At 38.2% G+C, this 23007-nt stretch overlaps 1 protein-coding gene across 3 annotated transcripts in view; it reads right to left on the reverse strand.

Annotated features, from left to right (window-relative positions):
* Positions 1 to 23007, reverse strand: part of usp34 (ubiquitin specific peptidase 34) — a 300100-nt gene that overhangs the window by 117300 nt on the left and 159793 nt on the right. For 2 of the 3 annotated variants that reach the window (XM_073051066.1, XM_073051065.1), the window contains exons 29-38: positions 22232 to 22357; positions 17271 to 17393; positions 10636 to 10719; positions 9803 to 9889; positions 7551 to 7751; positions 7367 to 7449; positions 4642 to 4682; positions 4153 to 4277; positions 3843 to 3995; positions 2842 to 2946 (exon numbers count right to left, since the gene is read on the reverse strand). In XM_073051066.1, coding sequence (XP_072907167.1) covers positions 2842 to 2946; positions 3843 to 3995; positions 4153 to 4277; positions 4642 to 4682; positions 7367 to 7449; positions 7551 to 7751; positions 9803 to 9889; positions 10636 to 10719; positions 17271 to 17393; positions 22232 to 22357 — 1128 coding nt within the window. Of the gene's footprint in view, positions 1 to 2841; positions 2947 to 3842; positions 3996 to 4152; positions 4278 to 4641; positions 4683 to 6805; positions 6854 to 7366; positions 7450 to 7550; positions 7752 to 9802; positions 9890 to 10635; positions 10720 to 17270; positions 17394 to 22231; positions 22358 to 23007 lie in introns of all 3 variants that reach the window. The other variant, XM_073051064.1, reaches the window with a different exon arrangement.

Raw genomic sequence — 23007 nt, forward strand, 5'->3', positions numbered from 1 at the left:
AAGACCAAACTTTTATAAAATGCAATATGTTAGTAGCGCAATCATGATGATATGTAATGAGACACAGCTGTATATATTTCCAAACCACCCAAGCCAAATTCTTGCAAGTGAAGTTAAGTACTGTCTCACGCCTGGAGGATCTGACCAGCCGAATGCAATGGAAATTGTTGGTATTCAAATCGTAATAGCAATATTATTTTTAAAGTACTTACACACTTAATGCAGGCAAAATTCAAATAATTTTATGTAGTACATCCTGAGATCAACATTCAGGAGACTCAAATAAGCAATAAAAACTATTTACAATGTGGAAATAAGATGGGGTATAACAGAAGCAGCATGTGAAGAAAGGTCCAAGCCTATCAAGGAGGTTTTAATATTGTAAAACATATTATAGATAGAAGCATTATTTACAAAATGAAGTATACCCAAGTCTTAATAATGACTACAGTTAAGAGTTCTTAAATGAATAGATATATTGGACTGTATTCCCTGGAGTCCAGGAGAATGAGGGCGGGATCTCATAGAAACATCCCAAATGTTAAAAGGCCTGAACAGATTAGATATGGCAAAGTTATTTCCCATGGTCGGGAGTCTAGTACAAGAGGGCACGACTTCAGGATTAAAGGACGTCCATTTAGAACAGAGATGTGGAGAAATTACTTTAGTAAAAGGGTGTTAAATCTGTGGAATTTGTTGCCACGAGCGGCTGTGGAGGCCAAGTCATTGGGTGTATTTAAGGCAGAGATAGATAGGTTCTTAATTAGCCAAGGCATCAAAGGGTATGGGGTGAAAGCAGGGGAGTGGAGGTGACTGGAAGAATTGGATCAGCCCATGATTGAATGGCAGAGCAGACTCGAAGCGCCGAATGGCCTACTTTTGCTCCTATATCTTATTAGGATGGCATCTACTTTGCAGGATACTCTATTCACAAATAATGACCACTAAAATAAATGATCATAGATTCATAAATTATGTTTCACCTTGGTCATGTTTTTACAGTGATCAAGGGTTTCTATACATTTATTCTATCCCTTTTAAGCTCTCAAATTAGATATTAAAAATAATTTCAAAGATCTTTAGTACATCAAAAGTCCTGCACATCCCCTGTGGATAAAATTAAAATGGCCTGGGAGCAGGATTTAAATATCTCCTTATCCGAGGAGAGCTGGGACTCAGTTCTCAAATCGGTTAACTCAACCTCTCTTTGTGCTCGCCATTGTCTCTTACAGTTTAAGATTGTTCATAGAGCCCATATGTCTAAATCTAAACTATCTCGATTCTACCCTGGCATTAGTCCGCTCTGTGATAAATGCAAGAGGGGCGTGGCCTCTCTCATCCATATGTACTGGCTCTGTCCTAGCTTGGAGAAATTCTGGAAAGATGTCTTCACTACACTATCGGGTATTCTGAATCAGCACCTAGAACCTAACCCCTTAATTGCTCTGTTCGGTTTTTGGGGCGAGACAGATTTATGTCTGGGTCCGACCAAATGCCGAATACTATCCTTTGCCTCTCTCCTGGCGAGACGCTTGATCCTCCTTAGATGGAGAGATGTTGTCCCGCCCACTCATGCGCAATGGCTTTACGACATTATGGCCTGCTTGGACCTCGAAAAAATTCATTATTCAGTTCTCAATTCGGATTTAAAGTTCCATAAGATCTGGGGGCCTTTTATCGTGTACTTTCATAACCTTCCTCTTGACTAGGGTTTTTTTTTCTTTTCAGTCCCTTGCTTTCAGCTCCCTTTTTTTTCTGGTAGTAGGCATTATTATCCTCTGTTGCTAAGTGTATTTACAGTCTGGGATTTTGACTGTCCGGACTTATACTCTCTATATTGTGTGGTGGTTGGTCTGGAATTGTTTTTTTTTCTTGTGTTGTGGGGTTTGGGGAGGACACTAAGCTCACTTGTCTTTAATTTAGGTGCTTTTTTGTTAAATTCTCTTCCTGTGTAGCATATTGTTATTGTATGCTTAACCTTGCTCTGTATTAATGCTCCTCATTGGGATTTGGGGTTTTTAATTTTGTAAAATGTTTTGAAAAACTAATTAAAAAATTAAAAAAAAAAAGCCCTGCACATAAACACATACCAATCAACTCATCAAAAACATCATAACCTTGATATAAGCACGCATGTGCATATATTCCAATGTAAATATTAAAAGACAGGAAGAAAATTAAAATGTAGCTTGAAAACCATCCTCTATTTGCTTCAACCACCTGTCTAAGTTTTATCTTCCCCTTTTCATTGTTCTATAGTCTCTCCTTCCACATTACCAAAAAACTTATAGTATTAAAAACAAGAAGTGTTTCTTCAGAGTCACAAGCTCTGAAACAGGCCCATAGTGTCTGCGATGACTATCAAGCACTATTATTACACTAGCTCAATGTATTTGTCCTATATTCCCATCAACTGGGAATGTGCCACTACAGGATTCTACCATTCACCAAAATTCTTTTATAATGGATTCTTTTACAATGACCAAGTAACCATCATGCCTTTGAGACGAAAAAGGAAACTGGAACACCTAGGAGAAAAACACACAGTCTAATTTTAATGCAAGTTAAACTGAAAAAGGATCGAACCCTTTCCCGACCTATATGATGAATAAACTCTTTTCAGGCTTCCAGCCAGGTACAGGTATCGATTTTAACTGATGTTTCAAAGAAGATGGCAGAGCAGTTATCAAAACATTGGTTAAAACTGATACCTGTACCCAGCTGGAAGCCAAGAAGTTAAAACTGTATTCTGCACAAAATATATGCCAATTCCTTTAAAAAAATCACTATTCATATTTATTTTTCTAACATGAGGTAACAATAAGAATCACAACTGCCTACCTGGCTAGCATCTTTTACATGGATATTATCAATCAGTTTACAGAGTAACCAGAAATATTCCTTGCAACCTGCTCGCAGCACTGATTCCTCCTCATAATCTATCTCCTGTAAATAAAGAAAGTTTGCTTTAACACCACTCTAATATTATTCATAACTCTTCAATACATACAAACTTCTAAATTCTTTTCAGTAGTTTTCTCCTTAAAGTTATGCCTGAAGGGATAATTGTACAGTTGTCTCCTTTAATATATGTATTAAAAAACAGGACCATACAATTAGCAGCAAAATCTCATTGACATTTTTCTGCACAGTACATTATATTTGATGAAGTTATCAACAGTCATCAAAATTTTCAAGTTCCACAAACAAGTTATGGTTAAATTATAAAAATTGATTAAGGAAGATTTATATAAAAATCCTCTTGGTTTTCTTATCATTTCAGATTTGATTGACACTATTGTCAGCATACTCTTGGCATTCTCCTCTGTCCATCAGAAATTGCAGCCAGTCCATGCGGAGCTTTTTTTCCCATCATTTCACAGGAAAAGTCTGCTAACAGAGGGGAAAAATGAGACTGGAAGCTAAGGTAAAGGAGTGGTTGGCTCACCAGGAGCTAGGCCTGATAGGAGGTGAAAGCATTTCAGCTCCTTCCACAAGCAGCGTTTGATAAGAACTGACAGTTCTCCACTTCCTTAATAAGTGTTCCCCAAGAATAAAAAATTGTTAATATAAAATTTAAATAAAAATAAAATGCGAAGTGCATTAGATTCAGGATTGGCATTTTTAACATTCTACCAGGCTCATATGAACTCACTGACTGAAGACGTAGATAGATCTCAACGTTCTTCTACACAATGAAACTATGTTTCATTTGGTTACATATTTTAATAAAGCTAGTTACTTTGGAAAAGAAAGACATCTAGCATTGAAACAGTTAAACTAAGATGCTTAAAAACTTTGGCATGGGATAGTAATTTGAAAGTGGTCGAAGTAATTCTTACCTTGAGTGGCTTCAAAGCTTGAGCATCAGGAAGGAATTTTAGCAATGTTGAAGCAGCTAGCAAAAGGAAAGATCGATTTATTGATTCTCCTCCATCTAAACCTGAAAGGCACAACTTATACAGGCCACTGCAAGCTTCATGGCGAACTGAGGTCTGGAACAAATCAGATATGGACAAGATGTGTAAGGTGGAATAATATGACACAACTAGCCTATCTGGAAAATCAGCTTGAAAAATCAACTTAGCTAGTAAAATTGATTTACATATGTATGAATTATTGCAAACCTATGACAGAGATTTAAAACCTTACCTCTGGCACAAGAAGAGTTAATTTTTTCAGCCAATCATGTAAATGTTCACTATCTGCCATACTGGATTTGACCAATGAACAGCAGTGAGCCCAACTCACTAATAACCATGTGGCATAATGAGTGACTGAAACATAAAGAAAAAAAAATAATAATGGACTAAAACTAAAAATATTTCTATCAAAAAATTGATTGGTATCAGGACATCTTCTATTGGTCACATAATTAACCCTCAAACTGGTTTATAACACTTTACAAGTAAGTTACAAGCCCAATTAATATTTCAGTTATTATGGTTTATCTTACCCATTCAATAATTTCCTTGAAATGCATGGATACTTAATTTGATAATCTACTCAAGAAATTCTAACTACAAATGTTTACGAGTTTCTGGCAGTATTTCCTTAAAAATCACATATTTATTGATTAATTATGAGGTTGAATTCCTAAACACTAATGTTTTATTATACTTAATTTAAAGTGTAACCTACCTTCATGCCTGGATCGATGATCAGATTGCGCTTTAAGCACTCTACAATTTTTGTTTTAAAGAGAACAGAAATTGAAATTAAACTTATTAAATTATTAGAAAATTGCATGTTACATATTTAATGAACAGTGTCTTCTTGCTGGTGTGTTCACCTCAAACTTGACTTTCATCAGGCTAACTTGACAGAAGTGCAAACTGATAACAGCCATGAAAGTAGTTCAGTAATCCACAAATTCAACAGTGTGTATTTAACAAAGGACTGAGAAACAAAAGGATGAATAACAGGCAAGAGATTGAATTGGTACAGATAAGTAAGGAAATCCTGGATATAAACGGGTTTAAAAATAAAAAAAATGCAGGACGCACTCAGTAGGCAGGTACAGTTGGAGAAAGAGAGAAAACAATTCAGTTTTAAGCTGTAGAGGATGGATAGAAAATGAGAAAATTTCAAGATGAGATCAAAAGACTTAGTAAAGCAGTTAGAAGCAGATTACATTTCTTGGTCTGTGCTATCTGCTGTAAATTGCCAGACTGTGATACATGCGCAGGTGCCCAGGCAATACTAATAGAAAGAGTAAAACTGAGCTAAAAATCACAAAAGGACTGGCAAAAGTGACTAGCTTTGATACTAACAGACACAAAGATCAAGTTACCTTAAATTTAAGAATTTGATAGAGAATTTGGAAGGCTGCAATGTACACAAACAAAAAAATGAAGATTTGTTCCTCTCAACTTTCTAGCTGCCTGCAACTTTAACCCTCAATATCATTCCCCTATGATCTATCAACCTGTAGCACTGATAGAACAAGGTACAACGCAAACTTGAGCCACACCTACCACCCCACCAGCCTCCACGTCCAGCATATAATTCTCTGGAACTTCTGGCATCTTCAACGGAATTCCAACACCATGCACATCTTTCCCTCCCCCCTAATTTCTGCTTTCCGCAGGTATTGCTCCCTACGCAGCTCCCTTGTCCATTTGACTCTCTCCACCTATCTCCCTCCTGGCATATATCCTTGCAAGAGGAACAAGTGCTGCACCTGCCCTTACACCTCCTCCCTCACTATGATTCAGGACCCTAAACGGTCCTTCCAGTGAGGCGACACTTCACTTGTGAGTCTGTTGGGGGTCATTTGCTGTGGCTGGGGCTTCCAGTGTGGCCTCCTGTATTATCATTGAGACGTGACATAGATTGGGAGACTGTTTTGCCAAGCACCGACTCGCCATCCGCCAGAAGAAGCATGATCTCCCAGTGGCCGCCCATTTTAATTCCACTTCCCATTCCCATTCTGACATGTCAATCCATGGCCTCCTCTACTGTTGCAATGAGGCCACATTCAAGTTGGAGAAACAACATCTTATATTCCGTCTGGATAGCCTCCAACCTGATGGTATGAACATCGATTTCTCGAACTTCCAGTAATGCCCAGCCCCCCACCCGCCTCACCATTCCCCATCTCCTTTCCCCTCTCCCACCTTAGCTCTTTGTCTGCCTATCACCTCCTATTGTGCTTCTCCCACCTTTTCTTTCTTCCATGACCTTCTATTCTCTCCTATCCCAACAACTCTCCCCCACCCTTCTCCAGCCCTGTATCTCTTTCAATATTCAACTTCCCAGCTCTGCTTAATCCCTCCTCTCACCTATCACCTTGTGTTTCTCTCTCCCCTCCCCCACCTTTAAAATTTACTTATTTTTTTTAACATTCCTGCTGAAGGGTATCTGCCTGAAATGTCAATTGTACATTTTTGCATAAATGCTGCCTGGCCTGCTGAGTTCCTCCAGCATTTTGTGTGTGTTGCTTGACACCAACATCTCAACTTGCTTTTCCCTGCAGCCTTCTGGGCCCAATGTTGTGCTCTTTCATTTTTGGGTAACTCACTCTTATTTTTTTTCCTGTTTGTATCAGAAATGACCATTTCTGCTAGTCATCCATCCTTTATGTTTGCTCAATTTTTCCTTTCTCCTTTAGTATAATCTGCCCTGCAACAGATAACACAGAGAAAGATGCATACAAAAGCCACATAATTTTTTTTGGTCTCACCAGTCAGGGATATTTTCTTTGTTCTACCCATGCCTTCCTCATTTTCTCTGCAACTGAAAACTAATTTGCTTTCAAGGCTCTCATACCTGAAAAATTAATTCTGATTTCTATCCCACTCACCTGCTGAGCGTTCCAGCATTTTCTATTTTCGTTACAGATATCCAGCTCCTGTGTATTTTTTATTATTAGAAATAAGTATTACAAGAAAAAGAGTGGATTGAGAGGGTAAAAGATTTAAATGTAAACTAAAAATGATTTTCTTAAACTTTCTAATTAAAATGAGATAATAGAACTTCTGGCTAAAGGCCTATTTACAGTTTACATAAAACATTTTGAAACAAATATAATGGAAAATTAGTGCCCAAATCCAGCAAGTTCTTAAAAATAACATGGCTGCTTAGTGAGAGATGTTATTTGTGTCCGGGAAAGCATAGATTGATGTAAATCAATAAGCAGATTTACAACAAGGTAAAACAAGATTTACAACTTGTGGATTTTCTCTGTAACTGTTAAAATTGTTGCCTATTTACATGTCCTCAAGTCCCTAAGTACACTTATTCTTCCAAGAAAATTTGGATCAATATTGAACTAAGTATTTTGTTGGAAAATTTTTTCAATGACCGAGTGCATGTTGAACATAAGTATTATATAACTTTTATACAATAATTTGCATGTCTTTACCTATGAGCCAAGTTGTTATAGGTGTAAGCAACAGACATTAGCCGATAGATCAAACCAGATCCGTGTACCAGGCTGAGAAATATCTAAAACAGAAATAAGTTTGGTTAATTTGGTATTTTACGAAGAGCAGTATAAGAAGACCAGATGTATCCTGATGATAGCAAAATAATTCAAAGGCACTGACCTCTGTTAAACGAGGTATGTGTAATGCTTTCCCATGATCACCAGCACCTTTCCTTGATTTCCCAGGCCAAGTTCTTTTTCTATGGCTGTCTGACACACCAGACCAGGCATAGATGTCATGATAAGCCAGATCTAAGTCACCTGGATCAACTGCAAACTGGCACATTAACTTCAGCAGACAGGCAAGGCAGTCTAGCTGCCACTAGGAACAAGGATGGTAGGCAAGTCAAAAGTGATTTTAAAATGCTGTTAAAACAGTTGACATCTTTTGAATACAAATTATACAATATAAAAACAACGACTAAACTCAAACATAAAAAGTGAGACAATGAATTAATATTATAGCTGAGATTTTCTGAAACACTGATACAAAACCAAAATCTAATACAATGTTAAAGTTTTCAGAAAAAAAGTTCAAGCTTCTAACCTAAATAATGTATTTAATCCTGCTCATGTAACCCAGGTCTAAATTATGGGGTGGGTTGACTGTGAGCTTGACAACTAGTCTTGCTTTTAACCAGACTGCTTCATTTACAACATCACCATGTTCATGTATTTACTTTGGCAAAATTTATTGTCTTTAACAGAAACAAAGATCAGGAGTAGGTCATTTAACCCCTCAAGCCTGCTCTCTGCCATTCAATGCAATCGTACCCGATCTTCAAAAAAATGATTACTATTTTAACAGGTGTGTAAAGGTACAAAAAATATTGATGAGATTACTGATGTCTCAAAATCTGTGTTAGAACAGAATACTGCACTTGAATTTCATTACAGCTACACTAATAAAATAGTGTTTCCCTTTTAAAAGGGACAAGGGATTACTTGAATGGATTTATCACTCAAGTGCAGTCAAATTACTCAAATTACCTGATGTGCCTCAAGGGTATGATTGCCAGGGAATCATATCATTGTGGCACAAAGGGTAATTTTAATGAAAATTGCAAGAAAATTACTTTGGTAAATTTGTTCTGCTTTTAAAGGATAAATTTCACACACAAAGAACTGAAACAATAATATCAATAGATTTAAACAATCAAAAGTCTCAAAGTGAAGGCATTTATAGATTGACAAGATCAAACCCATGCTGCAGGAATTTAGTCATAGTGTCACACAGCACTATAACAAGCTCTTTGGCCCATCATGCCCATACTAACAAAGTCACTATCTACACTAATGCTGTTTACAAAGCACCTGGTCTGCAGTCTATTATGCCTTGGCAATTCAAGGGCTTGCTTAAATTCTTCTTAAGGCTTGCAAGAGTACCTGCCCCCACTACTTTCTCAGACAGTCTAACATTGTGGTCACTCTTAAAAAACATTCTTCCTCAACCCCTCTGATTCTGTTACTCCTCACCTTAAAACAGACCTCTGACCTTGAACTTTTGCTATGGTTAAGCCTGCCAAGGAATTTCAGCCCAAAACTCTTTTCCTAGATGCTGCCTGGCCTGCTGAGTTCCTCCAGCATTTTGTGTGTGTTTATCTAAACTTCTCATAATTTTGCACATCTCATTCAGATACACCATCCACTCAGCTCCAAGGAACATAAATCTACCCTTACCAGTCTCACTTCATAACTGAAACTTTCCAACCAAGACACTACCTTGGTGAATCTCCTCTTCAGCCCTTCCACTGCAATTACATCCTTCCTATAATGCTTAACCAGAACTGCACACAAAATCCCAGCTTGGGCTAATCACTATTTATAAAGCTGTAGCAAGACATCCCTGCTCTTATAATCTATGTCCCAGGTAAAGAAGACAAGTGGGCCTTTTTCACCAACCCATTAATGTGTACGATAACTTCAGAGACCTGTGAACTTGTATACCAAGTTCCTTTGTTCCTCAATAGTTCCTATTCATTGTATATATCCTACATTTACTTGACTCCCTTCCTCATCCCTTCCAAAAGTATCACCTCACAGCAGGATTAAAAACAATGTTAGTGTGACTTTATTTAAAAAGATGTAATCAAAGAAATTCAATCAAATGGAGATATTCAACTTTGTCACCCACAATAAATGAAAAATATGGAGAATTATTTCAGAATTGCTAACCTCCATTAAAGCATGACAAAATATTGCAGATAATGCAGCAGTACCATTTCTACAATTGATATGGTAGAAAGTAATTGATACTTCTACCATATCACACTTCAATGTTGTTCCTTACCATCAGCCAAAAAAACATAATTTAAAAACAGTTACAAAACTGTGTAATCACTTTAACACAAAGGATGTGGAATTAGTGCTTACCACAGTCCATGATTCTTGCTCCTTTGGTTCCAAAATCCCCGACAAAAAAATTTCCAGTAATTGCTGAAGTCCCCCAGCAGCAACAAACTGAAACACAAGAAGCAGAGAGTTATACAGCACAGAGACAGGCCCTTCAGCCCAACCTATCTATGTCGACCAAGATGCCTTTCTGAGCAAGTCCCATCTGCCTGTATTTGCCCAACATCCCTCTAAACCTTCCCTGTCTAAATGTCTTTTAAATGCTGTAATTATATCCACCTTTACCACCCAGTCTCTCAGTTGTTCCCTATCCACACACACCTTTTGTGTAAAAAAAAGAGACCTGCCACTTGGGTCCCTTTTAAATATTTTTTCTCTCACCTTAAACTATGTACCTTAGTTGTATGAGAAAACCTGCTCCTCCAGACTACCCTACCCTGGAAAAAGACCGTGGCCTTGTCAGAATGTATGCCCAGCAGGTGCATCAGCATGTCTTGTGGGTAATGCTAGGAGAAAATTTTATTGAAATTTCAAAATTCCTGAAACTCATTTCTCCAAAAGAATTACTTTGAGAGAACTGCTATTAATTAATGCATTTGAAAGATCACAAAGGAGAAAACATGTTCTAAGTTTCATATGGCTTGCAAGAACTCAACTCCCAGCCCTCCCAAATCATAAAATGCAAATATTTAGGTGGGGGTGAATTCCGTATTATAAATTCCACAAAATTTGCAGTGTTACAGACAGGACCAAATCAGCATTATGTAATTGGATATAAGAGTTAAGTTCTGCCCCACTTCTGAACTCATTATCTGATAAAGACTGAATCAATTTTGAGAAAATATTAAACAGACCTTGCAACTCCAGGAATTTTTACTATTTTCTATCTGATCTTCGCTTGAATCATCCGAGTCAGGATACAGATCACTGTAACTACCCTGGAATAAAGTTGCATTAAAAATCAAATGTAGTATTTGCAAGACAACAACCTAAATACTCCTTTAATGTTTTCAGCTAAACAATAAGTACAATGTGAAATGACTTTTTTTTTATCCACAATGGAATTAAAAGCAATGTGTAAAACAAACAGGTAAACAAAGAATCTGTGAAGCAGGTTACATTTCATTCATTTCTTCTTATACTTCTTTTAAAATTGTGGTGGTGTGAGAAGTGTATGGCAGAAACATCTAACAATAAAGGAAGTATTTTAAATAGAATTGTACTTAGATATCAACAGAACATGTTGCAAACACACAACTGATAGGTACTTCAAGGGAGAAAGGGGAAATAAATTAGCATTTTCAGGTCAATGAATTTGAACCAGGAAATACAACAGAACATTTTGAGCACATACAAAATAGAATGAAGAGGAAAAATAAGAAAATTAAAAATATGTGAACAACTGGAAAGCATAGATAATTCAGTCCAGTGATGAAGAAAAATGAATCTAATCATTTAGATTTGAATTTGTTGAATATGATTCAGAGTAAAGATCAGATTCTACTCCAACTCTTTCTACAAGTAGATGATACGACTATAATTATCTTAAATAGCAAAGAATCGGTGTACAAGGAGGAGACAGAGAGTCTATCTATCATGTTGAGACAGCAAAGTTCTCTCAATGTCAGCTAAACAAATGAGCCTGTCATTGACTTCAGAAAGGAGAGCAGTGCACTTGCTCCTGTTTGTGTTAACGGTGCTGAGGTCAAGAGGGTTGAGAATACCAATAGCCTGTGGTCCAAACACACAGCCAAGTTATAGCCAAGAAAGCTCAAAAGCACTTCTACTTCTTCAGGACATTAAAGAAGTTTGGCATGTTCTGTTTAACCCTCACCAATTTTTATTATTGCAGTCACAGGCAAAGCACCCCAAGCTGTTATGCATCTGGATTGGTTGCTTTCTATTGTGCAAAGAACTGCAGAGAAATATGGACACAGCTCAGCACATCATGGAAAACAACATCCCCTCCATGAACTCCATGTAAACCACTCACTGCCTCAGTAAAGCAGCCCCCATAATCAAACACTCCACCCACCCCATTTCAGACTTCCTCTCTTCTCCCCCCACCTTCATCAGTCTGAATGCACCAGGCTCAAAGAGAGCTTCTATTACATTGTCATAAGACTATTAAACGGTTCCCGAGGATAAAAGGAACTCTTAACCTCACAATCTATCTCATTATAGTCTTGCACATTACTGTCTACTTGCACTGTACTTTATCTGTAACTGAACACTTTATCAGCACCCTGTTATTGTTATAACTTCTACTACTTAATGCACTTTTGAAATTAATTGAATTATAAGAACTTTATGCAAGTTTTTCAGTGTTTATTGGTACATAACAATAATAAACCAATTTACTAAAATTGTTGTAATGTTTCTGATTCAAACAAGATGTGCTATTTCACAAGACAGATACACAAGAACAAACAGTTTGTATATAGACACAGAACAGTACAGCACATGAACAGGCCCGTTGGCCATATGTTGTATTGAACCAATTAAATTAGTAATCAAATGTCTAACCAAAGTAAATTTCTCCTGCCTACATGATATCCATGATTTCCTCATATTCATGTGCCGATCTCAAAGTTTCTTAAAAATTTCGAATGTATCTGCCTCTACCACCACTCCAAGCAGCACATTTCTGCCATCCATCACTCTGTGTACAAAAACCTGCCCCGCACATCTCAGGTGAAATGACTCCCTCTTACCTTAAATGGTATCAGACATTTAAAACTTGGGAACAAGACGCTATCTGTCTACGCTATCTGTGTCTCTCATAATCTTATAAACCTCTATGAGATCTCCCCTCAGCCTCTGCCACTCAAGAGAAAACAACCCAAGTTTGCCCAAACTTCCCTTTTCGCATATGCCCTCTAATCCAGGCACCCTCCTGGCAAACCTCTTCTGTATCCTCTCCAAAGACTTGACACTGTTCCTATAATGGAGCAATGAGAACTGTATACAATACTCCAGATGTGGCCCAACTGGAGTTTTATTAAGATGCAACATAACTTCCTGACTTTGAACTTAATGCTTCAACTAATAAAGGCAAGCAAGCCATATGCCTACTTAACCATCCTATCCACTTCCAGGGAGTTGTGAATTTGGACCAATATCCCTCTGCTTAATCAACTTTGTTAAGGGTCTTGCCCTTATCAGTGTACTGTCTCTTTACATTTGACCTACCAAAGTGTAACACTTCACATTTGGCAGGTTAAACTCCATCAGCTTTTTCTCTGTCCATATCCCTTTGTATTCTTTGCCAGTCTTCTGTGCTATTCGCAACACCACCAATCTTTGTATCATCTATAAACTTATTAACCCACCCATCTACAATTTCATCCAAGTCATTTACATACATCACAAAGAGCAGAGGCTCTAGCACAGATCCCTCCGGAACATCACTAATCACAGACCTCCAGCTAGACTACTACCCTCTGCTTTCAATGGGCAAGCCAGTTCTGAAGCCCAACTGCAATGGGAGTAAGATGGAGAAATAAAATAACAAGTAATCAGCACAGAATTCGATCTGTAGCCTGAAAAGAGATGCTAAACAAAGTGATATCATTATATATCAGTTGGAACTCTTTAAAGAAATACCAAGCAGGATAGAAAAAGGAGAAACAGTTTATATTGTGTACTTGGATTTTCAAAAAGCCTTTGACAATGTGCCACATATGAGGCTGATTACCAAACTACGAGCCCACGGTGTTACAGGAAAGATTCTAGCATGGATAAAACAGTGGCTGATTGGTAGGAGTCAAAGAGTGGAAATAAAGAGAGCCCTTTCTGGCTGACTGCCAGTGACTAGTGGTGTTCCACAGGGGTCTGTGTTGGGACTAATTCTTTTTATGTAATATGTCAATGATTTGGATGATGGAATTGATGACTTTGTTGCAAAGTTTGCAGACATAATGAAGATAGATGGAAGGGCAGGTGGTTTTGAGGAAGTAGAAAGGCTACACAAGGACTTGGGACAGATTAGGAGAATGGGCAAAATGACAAAAGGAATATTGTTGGGAAAGGCATGGTCATACACTTTGGGAGAAGAAATGAAAGGGTTGACTATTTTCTACTTGGAAAGAAAATACAAAAAAAACTGAGGCACAAAGGAACTTGGGAGTGCTTGGACAGGATTCCCTAAAGGTTAATTTGCAGGTTGAGTCTGTGGTAAGGAAGGCAAATGCAATGTTAGCATTCAATTCAAGAGAGCAAGAATGTAAAAGCAAGGAAGTAATGTTGAAACTTCATGAAGCACTGGTGTGGCCTCACTTAAGTGTATTGTGAGCAGTCTTGGGCCCCTTATCTTAGAAAGGATGTGCTGAAACTGGAGAGGATTCAAAGGAGGTTTATTTAAATGATTCCAGGATTAAATGGCTTTGTCATATGGAAAGCATTTGATGGATCTGGGTCTGTATTCACTGGAATTCAGAAGAAAGAGCGACGACCTCATTCACCACATGGTGAAGGGGCTTGACAGAGTGAATGTGCAGAGGATGTTTTTTATGGTGGGAGAGTCAAAAGATCAGAGGACAAGCCTCAGAATAGAGGGGTGTCCTTTTAGAATGGAAATGAGGAGGATTTAGCCAGAGAGTGGCGAATCTATGGAGTTCATTGCCACAAACAGCTGTGGAGGCCAAGTCTTTATGTATATTTAAAGCAGAGGTTGATACATTCTTGATTGGTCAGGGCATGAAGGGATACAGGGATAAGGCAGGAGATTGGGGCCAAGAGGAAAATTGGATCAGCCATGATGAAATAACGAGCAGATTCGATGGGCCAAATGGTCTAATTCAGCACCTATATTTTATGGTCTTTTTCCTCTGCTCTCCCAACTGCAAAGGAAGTTGCAGTACATGCTTATTAAGGTATTTAAGTAAATCACTGCTTCACCAGGAATCTGAACAGGCAGCAAACAAGAGGTAAATGGCTAGTTACTTCATCTTATATACTTGAATGTGAAAGTGTTGTGGAAAACAGCATGTGAGAGAATATAACAGGAAAACGGATGCAAGTGTCAAAGAACGAATGGCTGCATCAAAACTCTGAAATACATGCTTAACACCGCAAATAACAGAAAAATGAAAACTGATGGTCTGGTAAAGGTGAACATTGATGACCTGACAAGAAGAACAGGAATTCTAAAGATAGTGGAAGACATTTTTGTCTATGTATTAAGTTTTGAATGATTCAGACATCATTGCATTATTTCCCACCTCTAGTTGCTCTGGAAAAGATGGTGCTGAGCCATCTTCTTGAAATACCGCAAACCAAAAAGAAAACAGATAATTCCGTGGTTATCATACATATGAGTAACCATCTTGAAATGCTGATGTCCAAAAGTAAATGTACCACAACTGATTGGTTACTGGGCCATTTTATATCACAGTTAAGTAAGAATTGTAGTTCTTGTTGGATTAGGGTGTAGAATTTTTATTTTTCTAGTATTTCTCTCATAGTTTAAATTTTCTGTACTTGTTTATAAATTTTATATAATCACTTATGTAGGTGTAATTGCTCAGTAGATTTTACAGTAATTCTATAGCTGATTCTGTATTTTTCTAAAACCTTCTCAGATTTTCTATAGATGCCACACCATTTGAATCTAGCTATTTTATAGGTTGATTGTTATCATTGGAATGTTTATCTGTGGTCTGAATAAGAAACAACCACAACTTCTTTTCATGTCTTTTCTTTGTTCTGGTAACAATTAACAAAATGAAAGCACCAAATTTTAGACCTCATTCTTGACTTCCAAAGAACCTCAGGATTAATATCACCAGATCTAACATTTTTCCCCCAGAAAATCATTAGTTTATCAAATGGTTTTATATGATGATTAAGCAGCTTTACAATTTACTAAGAACAGTATTTTAAAGCACTTCATAAAATTGTTAATCAGATTCTAAATGCCACAGGAGGGATCTGAAAACGTGCCTGCAGATTACTTGTAAACTGTGAATATGCAAGTGCAGAAATGAGACAGTGAAAAGTGAATCTAAATGGAAGTGTGATACTCAGCCAAAAGAATATGGGATACACCAGTGGAAATAGAAGTAAGTCCTGTGCAAAATAATAGAATCAATGTATCTGGGAGTCAGAACTTTAAGTAGTGTATGTTTCTTTAATCTAAACATGGAAACAGGGAAGTCAGAGGAGAGAAGAGTCAAAAATTGGACAAAAAAGGCAAACCATTGAGGCAAAATTGATGAAATTCTTGAGTATAGGGCAAGAACATATTTCAGAAAAAAAAGCAATGGTGGGAACTGGAAGGAAAGCAATTTCCATTGTTAAGTGTCTGTCAAGGATAGGTTGGATGGAGTACAATGTGAAAAGAGACTTTAAATCCCCAACTCGATAAAAAAAAGCAGCAGGCAGAATATTATTAAATGTCATGAACCAGAACAGTTTCTATTTATAGATCTTAGTAGGGCTTGATTGAATTAGATTATCTCAGTTTGCAGCAACATATTAAAATGCATGAAAAAAAATTCAGTAAAGCATAGAAGGCAAAGTTACAATGCTAGACGACAAGGTCATGTTGACGAAGGTATCGATAAATCACTGTTCAAGCTCTGAAAAGCAGAGGTTTGCTTGTTAATCAATAATTCCATGGCTGGAGGAATACAGCAGGCCAGGCAGTATCTATGGAAAAAAGTACAGTTGACATTTTGGGTAGAGACTCTTCTTGTCAGCAGCTTTAATGACAATCTCAGGGATAGACTTGGTAGAGAAGTGTCCTGTAAATTCAGAGGAAAATAGGGATTTTACACTATCTGGATGATACAAGTTTCCAATCTGTTCCAATTCTTTTGAGAAACTGCTGGCAAAGAGCAACAACAAGTTACTATTATTTAGGCTGAGAGTGCCAGATAAGAATAGGACAGCTAGCACTTCTGTCTAGTTTCTGGGTAGGCATGTACTGGAATTTACTTGTTGGAAATTTTCCAAATATGAAGTATTTTAGAATAATTAAAAGAAATAAAGAAGGAGTTAATACATTTCAGAGATGAAATAGGAGGGCATTGCAGAGCTGACATGTGGATGTGAAGTTGGAAAGCTGTAGTGGGGGGGGGGGGGGGGGGGTGTGTGTGTGTGTGTGTGTGTGTGTGTGTGTGTGTGTGTGTGTGTGTGTGTGTGTGTGTGTGTGTGTGTGTGTGTGTGTGTGTGTGTGTGTGTGTCTGTGTGTCTGTGTGTGTGTGTGTGTGTGTGTTCTTTAGTTCACATGTAGCTTAATATTTAATGGGTTAATTAAATTGCCTCCTTAAAATATAAAATGTTATATACAGCCGTATGAAATCATAATAGTATGTTGTTACAAATCATAACAAATTGTGCTGAAAAGCAGTACAATACAAAAAATAGATCCTGTTCAGATCATTATGGGCAGCTTTTTCTGAGACAGTAGGAAGTCACATTATCTCATTCCCAAATGCAAAATCAAGCCAATCAGATTTATACAAAATAAACAAACTTCATTTACCGTTGATGCTCTTCTTATTCTCCGATTAGGTTTCCCTAAGGCCTCAATAATTTCCAGCGCATACAAGAGCTTATGAGGACTTTTTATTCGAAGCAAGTCCTTCCAACAATGTCCATCATTACCCTTCAAAAAAACACAACAGAAGGATGCCAATCACAATAAAATTTACAATCATGAATGAATGGCAAAAAATTCTGAAAACTGAAAATTCCGAAAATTCTAACATATAGAGAGGCTTTGAGGAAAGAGCAGCAGAATAAAGGGTATAAAGATAGTAAGGTAGAAGGGCTGAAGTGTGTGTACTTCAATGCAAGAAGCATCAGGAACAAAGGTGATGAACTGAGAGCTTGGATACATACATGGAATTATGATGTAGTGGCCATTACGGAGACTTGGCTGGCACCAGGGCAGGAATGGATTCTGAATATTCCTGAATTTCAGCGCTTTAAAAGGGATAGAGAGGGGGGAAAAGGGGAGGAGGGGTGGCATTACTGGTCAGGGATACTATTACAACTGCAAAAAGGGTGGGTAATGTAGCAGGATCCTCTTTTGAGTCAGTATGGGTGGATGTCAGGAACAGGAAGGGAGCAGTTACTCTACTGGGGGTATTCTATAGGCCCCCTGGTAGCAACAGAGATAACGAGGAGCAGATTGGGAGGCAGATTTTGGAAAGGTGCAAAAATAACAGGGTTGTTATCATGGGTGACTTTAAATTCCCTAATATTGATTGACACTTGATTAGTTCCAAGATTTTAGATGGGGCAGAATTTGTTAAGTGTGTCCAGGATGGATTCCTGTCACAGTATGTTGACAGGCCGACTAGGGGGAATGCCATACTAGGTCTAGTATTAGGTAACGAACTGGGTCAGGTCACAGATCTGTCAGTGGGTGAGCATCTGGGGGACAGTGACCACCACTCCCTGACCTTTAGCATTATCATGGAAAAGGACAGAACCAGAGAGGACAGGAAAAGTTTTAATTGGGGAAGGGCAAATTATGAGGCTATAAGGCTAGAACTTGCGGGTGTGAATTGGGATGATGTTTTTGCAGGGGAATGTACTATGGACATGCGGTCGATGTTTAAGGATCTCTTCCAGGATGTTAGGGATAAATTTGTCCAGGTGAGGAAGATAAAGTATGGTAGGGTGAAGGAACCATGAGTGACAAGTGAAATGGAAAATTTAGTCAGGTGGAAGAAGGCAGCATACATGAGGTTTAGGAAGCAAGGATCAGATGGGTATATTGAGATATAGGGTAGCAAGAAAGGAGCTTAAGAAGGGGCTGAGAAGAGCAAGGAGGGGGCATGAGAAGGCCTTGGCAAGTAGGGTAAAGGAAAACCCCAAGGCATTCTTCAATTATGTGAAGAACAAAAGGATGACAGGAGTGAAGGTAAGACCGATTAGAGATAAAAGTGGGAAGTTGTGCCTGGAGGCTGTGGAAGCGTGCAAGGTCCTCAATGAATACATCTCTTCGGTATTCACCACTGAGAGGGAACTTGACGATGGTGAGGACAATATGAGTGAGGTTGATGTTCTGGAGCACGTTGATATTAAGGAAGAGGACGTGTTGGAGTTGTTAAAATACATTAGCATGGATAGGTCCCCAGGGCCTGATGGAATATTCCCCAGGCTGCTCCACGAGGCAAGGGAAGAGATTGCTGAACCTCTGGCTAGGATCTTTATGTCCTCGCTGTCCATGGGAATGGTACCGGAGGATTGGAGGGAAGTGAATGTTGTCCCCTTGTTCAAAAAAGATAGTAGGGATAGTCCAGGTAATTATAGACCAGTGAGCCTTACGTCTGTGGTGGGAAAGCTTTTGGAAAAGTTTCTTAGAGATAGGATCTATGGGCATTTAGAGAATCATGGTCTGATCAGGGACAGTCAGCATGGCTTTGTGAAGGGCAGATCATGCCTAACAAGCCTGATAGAGTTCTTTGAGGAGGTGACCAGGCATATAGATGAGGGTAGTGCAGTGGATGTGATCTACATGGATTTTAGTAAGGCATTTGACAAGGTTCCACACAGTAGGCTTATTCAGAAAGTCAGAAGGCATGGGATCCAGGGAAGTTTGGCCAGGTGGATTCAGAATTGGCTTGCCTGCAGAAGGCAGAGGGTCCTGGTGGAGTGAGTACATTCAGATTGGAGGGTTGTGACTAGTGGTGTCCCACAAGGATCTGTTCTGGGGCCTCTGCTTTTTGTGATTTTTCTTAACAACCTGGATGTCGGGGTAGAAGGGTGGGTTGGCAAGTTTGCAGATGACACAAAGGTTGTGCTGTTGTAGACAGTGTAGAGGATTGTCAAAGATTGCAGAGAGACATTGATAGGATGTAGAAGTGGGCTGAGAAGTGGCAGATGGAGTTCAACCTGGAGAAGTGTGAGGTGGTACAGTTTGGAAGGACAAACTCCAAGGCAGAGTACAAAGTAAATGGCAGGATACTTGGTAGTGTGGAGGAGCAGAGGGATCTGGGGGTACATGTCCACAGATCCCTGAAAGTTGCCTCACAGGTAGATAGGGTAGTTAAGAAAGCTTATGGGGTGTTAGCTTTCATAAGTCGAGGGATAGAGTTTAAGTGACGCGATGTAATGATGCAGCTCTATAAAACTCTAGTTAGGCCACACTTGGAGTACTGTGTCCAGTTCTGGTCGCCTCAGTATAGGAAGGATGTGGAAGCATTGGAAAGGGTACAGAGGAGATTTACCAGGATGCTGCCTGGTTTAGAGAGTATGGATTATGATCAGAGATTAAGGGAGTTAGGACTTTACTCTTTGGAGAGAAGGAGGATGAGAGGAGACATGATAGAGGTGTACAAGATATTAAGAGGAATAGACAGAGTGGACAGCCAGCACCTCTTCCCCAGGGCACCACTGCTCAATACAAGAGGACATGGCTTTAAGGTAAGGGGAGGGAAGTTCAAGGGGGATATTAGAGGAAGCTTTTTCACTCAGAGTGGTTGGTGCGTGGAATGCATGCCTTCAGTCAGTGGTGGAGGCAGATGCACTAGTGAAGTTTAAAAGACTACTAGACAGGTATATGGAGGAATTTAAGGTGGGGGGCTATATGGGAGGCTGGGTTTGAGGGTCGGCACAACATTGTGGGCCGAAGGGCCTGTAATGTGCTGTACTATTCTATGGTCTATGAATCCAGTCAGGTATACTCAACCTATATTTGGCCTTTAGTGATACTGTAGATTGGCATAGACAATTGCAAACATAATTTTTATTTAATTAAATTGCTACAATCCAACCTCATCCTTAACTCTAGGATTTTTTTTAAAAAAAACTACTTTCCATTAGCTAAATAAATTCATCATTACTTAGATTGCAAGCAAACTATTCACTGAGTTTAGCTCACATACCAAACTTCTAAAATTAACAATTAGACCACCTCACAGAAGCAGTTAAGTTACACACACTGGTGTTGCACTGCGGTGATTTATTGATCATATTATAGGCAGATTAAGTTTTAATTCTCTAAAGGACACCAGCAAACCAGCTGGATTTTTAATGATGCATAGATACAATACATTCCTGAAAAGAATTATTTCAAGAAGAACATGCCCTTCAAAGATCAGACAGAAGGGGTAAACCATTTTGTAAGTGTCACCTTTTACCTTGACTGGCTGAGATCCCTCCCAAATCTCACAACTATCAGATATAATGGATGAAACCAAAATTTATAAATCTGCACAAAAAGATAGACTGGATATGAAATAGCCTCTTCATTATCAGGTCAGGCATCAATATTATAAACCAAAATGCCAATGTTTCTTGTGGAGCATTAACATTCACGTTTTTGTATTAGTAACTTTGCAACTCACTATAACAATGCCATCATATTCATAATAATTACATGTTGAAGCATTAAAACCACAAAAGAAAAAATCTTAATATTATAATTTGAGCAATAATTTAAAAAATACAGAAATAAGGATAGCAAGTTAGTCCTTGAGACTAATCCAATCCTTCCCCATTTAACACTACCAAGATCATTTAAAAACTGATCGATTTTTTTTAACCAATCTTAGATTTAAAATTAAAAGCTGACAAAGTATGAACAGTAGTTCATCAAGTACAACTATTACCTCATGCAGAAAATATTCAGTACCACAAATTATTTTTGATCACTTTTCACACATCATCTAGCATTTTACCTATCAACTGATTTATCCTATTTATTACTGAGAATCTCAAATCTCACCTAACTATAGGAAGGATATCAATAAGATTGAAAAGAGTGCAGAGAAGATTTACTAGGATGTTGCCAGGTCTTCATCAGGAGTTGAGTTACAGAGAAAGATTGAATGGGTTAGGACTTTATTCCTTGCAGCATAGAAGAATGAGGGGGGATTTGATGGAGGTTTACAAAATTATGAGGGGTATAGACAGAGTAAATGCGAGTAGGCTCTTTCCACTTAGACTAGGAGAGATAAATACGAGAGGAAATGGGTTTAGGGTGAAAGGGGAAAGGTTTAGGGGGAACTTCTTCACTCAGAGAGTGGTGCGAGTGTGAAACGGGCTGCCATCTGATGTGGTAAATGCGGGTTCACTCTTAATTTTTAAGAATAAATTGGATAGATACATGGATGGGAGAGGTCTGGAGGGTTATGGACTGGGTGCAGGTTAATGAACTAGTGGAATAAAGTTTCGGCACAGACTAGAAGAGCTGAATGGCCTGATTTCTGTGCTGTAGTGTTCTATGGCTTAGCTAAATCTATAATCTCAGTAGTAGTAGTTCTTACTTCTAAATGTTTCATTGAAGCACAACTTCATATTATGACTGTTAGTTGATAAATGCCCAGTCACTCTTCAACTAGTAACTAAATCTAACTCCTTAATACATATTTGATAACATAGTTCCTTTTGACTGCAAGATTGATATTCTGCATTCATAAACATGTACCTGCCTTATATAATTCATTGTAAAATTTCAAAGTAAGAGGAAATATGCAACATCTGCCTCACCTGTTCATCAGAGATATTCTGAAAAGCTTGTAGCATGTTTGGACAGGTAGGGAGAAGCATTAACAGTTCCCAAACACGCCTTGATAGGTTTTCTGCATGAAGATGCAATTCTTCACAGCGTACAGTCTGCATACAGCATTAGGAGTAAAAGTTCATATTGTAAATGCAACATTCAAGAGAAAATAGCAATCTATAAATCTAAACCTATAATCTTATTTGCAAATTAGAAAATCTCAATGTCGTCATGAATTCTACAATCTCATAAATTCTAATTGATAGACTGCGAGGAAAATATTCAAAAACTGCTCCCTTTGATGCCCAATCTAACAAAGAGCTTATTTATTCCTTTTCAGTCCAGCAATTTCTATGGCTCAAGATGATGTTTACATTTCTTTGCCACATTGAAATACAAAATGTTCAATCTAACTGTTACGTTCACACAACCCTGTAAAAGTATCAGCAACAACAGAACACACTGGAGTCTGGTTTTGCTGTTAACAAAACACTTTTATTAGTAACTACGTCATACAGTAACTTAAACCAGCTAAATCAAGAGTTAACGGTGTCATGCATATACAAGTGTAAATATATAAATCCCCAAAATTATTCAAGCTTAGGTGGTAAGTGATGCAGTCCTACGATGGTATGTAAGAAAGTTCAGTTCAATCCTCAGGTTAATTAATGCGAGGTATTTGTAATCCAAAGGCTAGTGTTGTGAGAAGGCAAATACGTCGATATTCCACAGATTCCACAACAGCAAAACAAAATAACAATAG

The sequence above is a fragment of the Hemitrygon akajei genome, chromosome 7 (genome assembly GCF_048418815.1).
Source record: "Hemitrygon akajei chromosome 7, sHemAka1.3, whole genome shotgun sequence".
Taxonomy (NCBI): Eukaryota; Metazoa; Chordata; class Chondrichthyes; order Myliobatiformes; family Dasyatidae; genus Hemitrygon; species Hemitrygon akajei.